Raw genomic sequence first — 10622 nt, forward strand, 5'->3', positions numbered from 1 at the left:
CAAGTTAAACACGTATTTAACTATTTTACTTGATTAGTAAGGAACAAACAACATCTTTCAGAATCAAATTACCAGTCTATAGATGTTCTGCTTCTTCTAGGAAAAAATGCAAAGCTGCAATTTGAGATGGTAGTGGTAATTTATAAATGGTATCTTAAGGTCTGCTCTTTGAGATTGCTGTCTTTCCTTGTCCTCATGATCCTACACAGCAGTGGTCAGAAAGGTGTTCAGACTGTACATCCCTTCTCTTTAAAAAGAGGGAGGGAGAAAAGAGTCTATAATGCAATAATGTCAATCCTTGAACATTTTATTCTCTTTCTTCTATAATAATCCAATTGTGTTGATCTTTTGAGACGGTTCCATAGCTCCTGTTTTTGTGGGGCTTTGAGCAGGAGGAGGTGCAATTAGGATTGGTAATTCTGGACAGAATAAGCAAGTAGTAATTATTGTTATTAAGGGCAAGAAAAGCTATTTTACTTTATTTTAAAAAGAAAAATATAAAAGGCAACTAGAGTTTTGGGTAGGTTTTGCATATGAATTTGAATTTGAATGAATGAGTAAAAATACTTTGTACCAGTAACCCAGTGCTTTGGCCATTAAAATAAATAAGACTTCAAATAAAATAATAAATCCACGCATAGAAAAATATATGGAAAGAACGCAGTCTGCAGCTAAATGAGATTACAGAGAAAATACGACTTTTTCCATGTCCAGTCTTCAACTATTACTGAACTGAAGTATGGTAGTACCTTCTTGAGGTATTCAAGTAAATTGTAAAACAAGAAAAAAAATTGTATTAGCTATTATTTCATTAACATTACAGCCCCCTCTACACTATCAGGTAAAGGCACAATGGGATCTAATAAGTGATCCACGCAATTACACCTCCTACCATGCTGCACGTGCATGGCAGGAGATGTGATTGTGGGGTTGCACATTAGATCCCATCTTGCCTTATCACCAGTGCGGTGGAAGCCTAGTCCATGCCCCGCCCCCCCCCCCCCCCACCGATCAGCAGCAAGCAAGCTCCTACAGCTGGGAGTCCCCTCACAGTTGGGTCTCCCAACTGTGGAGTGCCCTACACACCCCTGGGTTTGGGGGTATCATGGCTGCTATATCACAGTCTCACAGCTGTGTGAAATCCACAAAACTGGGGGATCATTGCTGCTGTGATCCCCCAGCCCTGGGGGTTTCACGAACCCCTGGGGAAAGTGTGCCCCATGCCTGCAGGGACCCAACTGGTTCCCAGTCCCCAGCACCCACAGCTATGGGACTTTGTGGTCCCCTGCTGTCAGGATCCTGATTCAGCAGTTCCTAGGGCTGACAGTCCCCTCCATTGTGGGACTCCTAGCCCTGACTGGGCATTATGCAGCCCTGTGGTTGAGCACCCCATAAGTTAATGCGGCTCCCAGCTGCAGGGTAGCCCCTGCTACATGTGCAAATTAAAGCTTAATAGCAACCAACTATAAAGTTAGTACACATTTTCAAGGTCTAACTTTATAGCTGGTTGGAGCTTTTTATGGTGTGATAGCTACTTTGCATGTGTAGCTGGTCTTAAGGTAATTGTGTGATACCTATAACATGTAGAGGAGGCCTGCTGGTCATGATTTGTTAAAACTTGTGTGGTAACAATAAGTAAAAATGGTGATATACATTTCACAAATAGTTTAAGGAAACTACATTTTATATCTCTTTAGCTTGATGCACTATAGTAGTAATTCAGCCAATTCTGTGTGCCAGTATAACTAACATTTCTATATGGATTGTTAAAGCTGTGTAATATAAATGTTAAAATCATTAGCAGCAGTATGATATATACTTTAACTTTGAAATTTATCAAGATACTCTAAAATGTGCTATGTGTGTAAGTTATCTTTATGAAGAAAAATACCACCTACACAGAATAGTAGTTCTCAAGCTTTAATTTATATGCTAATCACTGACTTGGAAGTAGAAAAAGAACTTTTTTATGGCCCACATGCAACATTGCACAAAATAGTGGATGCTTCCACAAGCATTTATAGGCTCTGAGCTTGCAAAGACTTACATGCCTGCTTAACTTTATTCATTGAGTATTCCATTCATTTCAAATAGGTACATTCACAGTGCGTAAAGTTAAGAGAGTACATTTAGGGCCAATAAGTATTGAAGCTCACTGCCAGATATAGGGTAGCACAAGAGCTGGGCTAATGGTCCATCGCAGTCTTTTAATTCTTATAAATTATCTTGTGATTATTATTACATGTAGAAAGCAGGAAGTCTGGGAAGAGGAGAGGGAAGAAATGAAAATGAACTTCTGAGACTTTGCTCCTTTTTCATTAGCTATTTTACTCCTTATACTCAGTGTACTCTCCAGCTAACATAGTAGAAAGGATTCATTATTACATATTTAATGGGAAAATACTATAAATTCCAAAGCCTCTTTATTGAAATGGAGTTTTTCTTTTGCATTTTATCTATCTGGTTCTTACAGTTTAATCTCTGTAATGTATAATTTATAGCCCATCCCATCTATTGGCATGAGTGAAATAGCAATTTATAATTTACTGAAAATAAATTGTCTCATGTACCTCTCTTTTTTAGGTGTTTCTATCAACTCCAGGCTTCATGCCTGACATTCTGGTGATTCTCTTGCTGGGTTTAAAGTTTAAATTCTTGGAAATCTTCCAATGTCAAGCTTTTAAGTTCTTCTCATACCACTTATTGATTTTGGGGACTGTGGGCATGACTTAATAAATGTGTATTTCAAAATTAGTTTGCACAGTAAGAAATGTATGATTCCCAAAACCTCTAGCTTTGCAGTATTGAAAATACTGATTTGGACCTGAAATTTGAAATTATTCTTTACAATTTGACAGCAATGTGATCTGGTTCAAAAAGAGAGAGATGGGGATCCTATAATTTGCTTTGTCTTTCAGCTGAAAGCAAGGGAAAAATGAAAGTACAAAGTATAAAAATGTTTAAATAAAAGTTTTGGCAGTTTTATCAACTAAATTTTGTTCTTTCGGATTTGCAGGTACCTCTGTTCTACAGGTAACAGCCACAGATGCCGATGACCCTACCTATGGGAACAGTGCTCGGGTGGTGTACAGTATTCTTCAGGGACAGCCATATTTCTCTGTTGACCCTAAAACAGGTGGGCACTCTAGATTTCTTATAGCTTGATGCAGTTGTTTTAATTGCTGCTTTGCACTGTGCATTTAGAGGAAATATGTGTGTGTAGAATTAATTCTTCAGTATGTTGTGATGTGAACTATTCAGCCAAATTAGTGAAGTGGAATATCACTTTGTTTTTTGTACTTTCAGACCTAAGCTTACCAAACTACTCAACTGTGCCTATTAAATTATGATTTAAAATGTTTTACTTTGCCTGTAGGACTGGCTTAGGAGGATTATTGAATGTGAGCTTCAGCACACATACTATTGTAAACAAATATCATGCTTGTATTTGTAAAACTGCACTGTTGTCATTACACTGAAACTGTTCTCTATACAATACAAGGAACAAAATGAGCTGAAATAATTAAATTTAAGCTCTGTGCATCATTTTCAATTCCTCCCCCCCCCCCCCCCCCACCCCCACAACAAAAAGAGCATTAAAAAAAAGAGTAAGAAATCCAAATTCCTTATTGGACAGAAAAGAAATCTCATCTAATTGGGGTGGTAAGATTGTTTGGATTTCCAGAATGCCATTAACTGTTGTGTGGTAGGCACATTTTGTCATTTACCATACTTTTGTCAATTTTAATAATGAGGCAGTATAATTTACTAAATCATTCACTTCAGATGAATAATGATAATTGTATTTTATTTTTCTCGAAAACCAAATCTGAATTAGCTAGTTAGCAAAATTTTGCTATGGAGCTAAAAGATCACAGTTACTATTTAAGATAGAAAAAAATACTTATTTTAATTTGTTCTGCATAGTATATAATAAATGCAGAGGGTTCTAATAGGTATATATTCACTTGCACATTTTTACATGCAAATATATGTGTTTATATATGTTGATGTCTGCATGCAGAGCTGCTGGCAGAGTATTTAGTTCAAATTAAGATTAACTGAATCTACACTTTGGAGGTTATAAAAAATAGTTTTGTTTTGGGTTTTTTTGCTAGAGACAAGTGTTTGTAGATTGAAACTGAAAGATGACATATTAGGCACATCCAAATGAGCGCGCACGTTCCTCTTGGAGCGTCTCAAAGCCCTTTCAGATGCTGCAAGAGGCACGTGTGGGAATAAAAAAAGTTCCCCGTGCTACAAATTTGCAGTGTGCAGGCAAAATTAGGCCCTTGGATATCCAGGGGTCAAAAAAATGTAAAAGATGGCCAGAGTGGTGGAGGGACTTTGATTTTGGAAGCTCAGTCCAGAAGCCCCTTAGGCCTCCAGCCAGGCACACAGCAGCGGGGCAGCAGGAAAGAATACAAACACAGGAGTAGATAGGATAAGGCATCTGCGGGGGAGTGCAAAAGCAACAGTCAGTTAAGGAATTAATCCAGTGCAGGAGCAGTATAGAGTGGTGCAAGGTGTCGCAACAGGGAATCTCCGTTTCTCCTGAGAGTGGGCAGCATCAGAACAGGACGCAGCAGTAGTGGTGGAAGTAGCCATCCAGTTCAGCCACTCAGGGTGTGCTTCAGGTGAAAGTGGAGGTGAAGGCAGGGGGTGGCCTGCCAAGACAGCTGAGGCAAGGCACCTTTAGGCTCCAGCAGTGATGGTGGGGAAGGGCCCACAGGCAGTGCAGGCTCCCTCCCCAGGCTGTCCCCAGACTGCAGCTTGGCAGCAGACTGGCCAGCAGGCCAGAACAAGAGTGCAGAAGCTGGGGTGCATTGCTGGGGTGCAGCGCAGTGCCCCCTCACCCCATTCATGGGAACGTCAGCATGTGGCATGCAGCAGAGGACCTCACCCTGTGGGGGGAGCAGAAACAGCAGCCCTAAGGCAGGAATGGGTGCAGCCACATTACCTCCAAAAGCTCTGAGAACAAGCTGTTACCCTGAGGGGTCAGGCCAATGCTCAGGATCTCAATATTGTGCTGTTAGACAGGAGGGTGTGGTGTACAATTGAACATGCACACATAAAATCAGTTAAGCACACATACACTCACTAGGTGCATACACCCCTACCAGGCATACACACTCACACTGGCAACTCAGATACACACACATTCAAAATAACCGGTCTAGGTTCATGCACAGGTATCACCAGTTTAAGCCCATACACGCTACACACACCAAATTTAGACAGAATCAGTTACCAACACCTGCACATCCAATACACATATGTGGATTACTAATTCATATACCACACAGACACACAATGATATCTATATATGTGTGTGTGTATATATATATATATATATATGTATTCACTAATTCACACATACCATCCACCTACACATACACACAGGTGAGTTCCTAAGTTGGGTATTGTGATATATATGTATGCATGTATGTATGTATGTGCTTGGTGTACTTGGGATACCTGGGGAAAGGTTAAGGTAAGAAAGTAGAAGTGTAGGGAGTGAAAGTTGATGGGAGTGAAAGTTACCAGGACCAGGATTAGAACTGGTAGACTAGAGGGGCCTGGACTGAAGAACTGAGGCTTGGGGGTAACTTTAGGTTAATTGATCTTAATTGATTAAAAGACAATGCCCAAGGCCTGCAGAACAGGGGAGCAATGCTAGCGCAGAGTCTGGGACTGGAGCCAGAGCTACGGGGGAGCTGAAAAGGTAGGTGGGGAGAGGGGAAAATGGGACTAAAGGAAAGTATGGATGTTAAAGAGGGGCTCTGGGTGTGGGGAGCCAGAGAATGGCTCTGGGAAAGCTAGAGAAGCTGCAGGGAGCAGCAGTAGGTGCTGGGAGCTGGAGAAAGGCTCCTGCTGCCGGAGAAAACTGCAGGACAGCCTTGAGGAGTTGGGAAGCTGCAGGGTGGGGGTGGGTAGGACTACAGAAGGTGCAGAGGAAGCCTGAAAACAGAGAGACGGAGAGTAGAATATCACAGGAAAAGTGGCAGGAGAGACTGAAAGGAAGCAGCGTAGTGGGAAAGCAGAGAAAGACAGCAGAAAGTCACAGGGAAAAGGCAGTAGGAGTGTGGGGAGCAGGGGGACAGCAGAAAATCACAGGAAAAGCAGGAGGAGAGACTGAAAGGCAGCAGGGGCAGTGGAAAAGCAGGGAGAGTTAGCAAAAAGTCACAGGGAAAAGGCAGTAGATGGCACGGGAGGCTGAAAGACAGCAGGAAAGCAAGGAAGGGCTGAGAGGTGGCAGAAAAGGGGAGATAGAATTGGGAGGAGGTTGGGAAAGTAGTGAAGTGGGGGGGGGCTGAAGCTGAGAGAGAGAGAACAAGACTGGAATTTAAGATAAGGAAGGGACTGGGATTCAGTAAACCATGACCCAACTCGGGGTTACAAATGACAGTGGTTTTATTGAACAGGAGAGATGGTGACACAATATGTTATTGGTTCCCTTGCACCCACCCACACACCCACACACATCCACACGCACACACAATGGCAGCAGGGGTTAGAGAGGCTTGGTGCAGGGGCTTAAGTCCACTGAAGTCCAGGAGGAGAGAGAGAGAGAGACAGAGAGAGAGAGTCCAAATTGTAGGAGCAGGTGTGCAGGTAATATCTACCTATCCCAGGCTGGAAGTTGATCCTCGATGGCCAGTCGGGGTCTCCTTCAGTTCAGTGTTGCCAGAGGGGGTTGCCAGCAGGGCCTATGGGGTGGATAGGTGACGTGAAGCTGGTCTGGTCCGGATGGAAATGGCATTCCCACTGGGTCTGTCTTTACTGCCCCTTTTTATAGGGGCAGATCTTGTGTGACCCTCGTGACAGGAGGCATGCCCAGGCAAATGTCAGACCCTGGCGTACTGAGCATGTGTGTTCCATGCAGAGATGTGTAGTTTCGGGTGTCTGTAACAGTGAGAGTTGCTGGTTCTGTAAGGTCTTTTGTCTTTCAAATGCTGGGTTCTTGTCTCTGTTCCTGGGTGAGGTCCGTGGTCCCTGGATGAATCAACGCAAGGTGATGGCCCGGTCGTTACAGGCCATTCAGTAGAGGCCTGCTACCATTGTATTTCAATCATTCCCAATCATTCTCATTCATCCAGGAACCAATTTACATGGGACGGGTGCATGACTCATTCAGTTGCAACACAGGGGATGCCTGGGCAGAGGACGCAAGATGGAGACTTGACATAAAAAATGGAAACTTGACATGACTTTGGTTCACTTACAATCACAGACCTAAACCATACAATATCCATATGAAACAATAAAAATCAATATGAAAATGATAATAATACAATATACAACAGTAAGAATCAATACAAAACCTAATAATAATACAATATAAAACAATGGATATCCAAAACCAAAAACATGCTACCAAAATAAAAATGTTAAAGCTTATCCCAAGTCTGAGCTGTCTTATGCTTGCCTATAGGGAATAGAGAGGGAGAGAAAGAAAAGCCAGAAATAATTGGGGAAGGGAAGGAAATGCATATCTATCATATATATATATATATATATATATTAAAAAAAAGAAAAACTGGGGGTTTTGCTACATAGCTAACTGCTAGCAGTAGCCAGAGACAGGAAGGAGCCTGGCCATCTTCTCCCCAGAAGTTTCTGAAACCAAGGTCGCAGTAACCAACAGCAGCAGCGTGGGACAGGAAGGAGCATGGCCACTTCCTCCAAGAGGCTCCTCCCCCAGATGCTCCTGAGAGCAAATAGCCCTGAGGTATTTGCCAGGGCAGCTTTTTACACAGGTGCTGGCCCTAGGCTCTAGCTCTCTCTGGCTGCCGATCCAGAAAGAGCCAGGCAGGGTTATTTTGCCCCAAGTTGCACAACTTGCACCACAGCAAAGTGCATGTCTGGGCACGTGCACTGAGGCAAAAAGCCCCAGCTGAAATTTGCACCACTTCTATTTGAGCTGCTGCAAGCACACGTGCCTTCATGTGTGGATGTGCCCATTGTGTCTGTAAGAGGTAGTAGTGCAAATCTCATAAAATGGGAATTTGAACTTTCTGTAATTTTTCATGGCCCTTCAAAAGGAAATAGAGTGCCTGTACGCAAGTGTAAAGTCTGCTTCCAACATACTGTTATTACAGCGTGTTGGAGCAGACTGATTCAAGTCTGCTGGAGTGTGGTATTTGCAATACTCCAGTAGCCTCCTGCATCTTATGTATACAGTGTCTCATGTATCAGCGTCCCACATCTCACGTATCACATGTTAATAAGCACATTTCAGAACCTTTTTGGCTACACAGAACTGTCTTCCCACCAGCCATATTTAGGACTTTTATTATCCTTTTTATGCAGTTACAGTATAAAACAGCTGCAGTATAAATGCTGCAGTGCTTTCATTAGAGTGGCTTTCAGAGCCCTCTAATTACAACACCCCCCCACTCCCACCCCCAGTACTCATAGACTTTGGTGTTAGTTAAGCAGTCCCACTGTTACAGAAACCAAAGCAAAGCTGACTGCAAGAGGCAATCCCATCCAGAATCCATTATTGTTATGCCCCCCTACGTACTCCAAAGCTTTCTGGAAAGGGCAGTCACTAGATCAGGATGTATTCTCTCTCTACTTGGATCCAAGACTAGAATTGATTTTTAACGGACAAAGATTCCTTTCTCCAATAATGTTGTTTTGTTAAAAATCAAAATGTTCCACCAAAAACACCAATTCTAGCAACAAAGGTTGAAGGATTCTCAGTATCCAAATTGTGATAAATATGAGGCAAAGAGGGAAAGGGATTTAAGAATGGCCAATAATCTAGTAGCCAAAGGCACTCAGGTGCAGGAAATGTCAGGTCCCTCCTTTGCCTGGTTTAGAATAGAGATTTTAATATAGTGTCTTGTTTCCCAGTCCTTCTAGTAGCTATTATCTTGTGGTGCATGGGTATCTGTTCCTACTTTTTTTTGTTGTTGGCATATGTTAAAAGGTCTTGTTTTCATTATTTATCAGGGCTTAAGCACATTTCAGAACTTTTTTGGCTACACAGAACTGTCTTCCCACCAGCCATATTTAGGACTTTTATTATCCTTTTTATGCAGTTACAGTATAAAACAGCATCAGATTCTCCTAGCAAGAAACAGCATCTCTCCCTGACTCTTTTAACAGTGAACATGCTAAACCAGAAATCTCAGCTAGCTAGCTTTTAGCCAGCAAACCCTAGAGGTTTTTTTTTACAAAAGTAACAAACACATAAATGGGGATTGTAGTACATTTCACTTAAAGTTGTTCATAGAACTATCAACAAAGAATTATTTTCTGACCTAGAATGCTGAAGGCAAAATATTTCTAAGCTTTAAATCTGACAGGTATACCTGTGTGCAAGTAAGTAGAAGGAGATTAATCTGACTCTACAGAGACAAAATAATTCAATATGTTATAATCATTTATATTAAAGGTTGACTGGACAAACATTAAGAGGAGTTTTATAGATGATTTTTAATCATATTTAATATTTACAGTATAGTGTAAGTTTTATTACAGATCATAAAGAGAAAAAGATAGGCAATTCAAAGGTGAAATTATTCAAATAATCTTTCTTAGTCTTATACTCCACTGTATGTCCCATCCACATGGCATGAGATAATATCTGTTGTGACAGATGTAACCAACATAATTCTACTTTATTTTGTTATTTGAAAACAATAGCTTATTTCCCTTATTTGGATAATCTGAGACATTCTGTGGTCTGCCACCATTATTTAGTCATTGTGGTTCCACATGCATGCTTCAATACTGAGCCTCAGTCAAGGAGGAGAACAATACAATTAGAGCGGTTGTGGTACAGTATTTTTTTTTTTAAAGGAAAGGAGTTGATTTTACTCTATTATGATATTTTAACTAGCGTTTGTGTACATTTAATACATCTTAAGATGTTTAGAATCTTTATGGTTAGTAAAATGTGAAACATTATGGATTCTTTCTATATTAGGAATATAGGACAGGACAGGCTAGGGAAATGGTAAAAGAATGGTGCAGATGACTGATGGCTGCCAAGAAAACTGGAGAAAGGCATTTTACATTTTTAGTAGTTTCTGTTTAATGTTATATTTGTATATTGAGTAAATGATACTATATGAAAATGTTGGTACTGAAAATGAAGAAAAGGTCATCATACATGGCTCAAAGACTTTATTGGGGATGCAAGTGTAAGATAGTCCAGGATATAGAAAGAGGAGTATGAAATATTTTTGTGAAGCCTAATGCTGAATTTGTATATATTTAAATGTTGTTTACTTAAGACTCTACCTTTATTTCTGAATTTCAAACTTCCAAGCACTTGTGGTATTTATAACTACAATGATTGATTTTTTTTTTCCTGAAGTCTTCGCAGCTTCAACTCTTTGTAATTAAAACTATGGTGGGATTATTTTTTTTTTTAAATTTGTAACTTTTTTATATAAAAAGTATGTGGTTAAAACATTTGATTTAGAGGGAACTATACAATTTGGAGGGGCGTGAGAAAAGTAGTAGTGGGCCACAATTTCTGCAAGTCTATAAAGTTACAAAAGTCTATAAACTCACAAAGAATGCATTCAGCACTCTCTCATACTCCCATAGCCAGCAGCCCCCCCCCCCCCCCGCACTTTTCTAAGCTTCTTTGGCGCCCCAAC

At 40.9% G+C, this 10622-nt stretch overlaps 1 protein-coding gene across 5 annotated transcripts in view; it reads left to right on the forward strand.

Moving 5' to 3' along the window:
* The window catches only part of LOC102381138 (cadherin-18), a 469255-nt gene that overhangs the window by 271706 nt on the left and 186927 nt on the right, over positions 1-10622 (forward strand). For all 5 annotated transcript variants that reach the window (XM_006023586.2, XM_025204105.1, XM_025204107.1 and 2 more), the window contains one exon: positions 3017-3136. In XM_006023586.2, coding sequence (XP_006023648.1) covers positions 3017-3136 — 120 coding nt within the window. The remainder of the gene's footprint in view (positions 1-3016; positions 3137-10622) is intronic.

This window comes from Alligator sinensis, unplaced genomic scaffold (genome assembly GCF_000455745.1).
Source record: "Alligator sinensis unplaced genomic scaffold, ASM45574v1 scaffold485_2, whole genome shotgun sequence".
NCBI lineage: Eukaryota > Metazoa > Chordata > Crocodylia > Alligatoridae > Alligator > Alligator sinensis.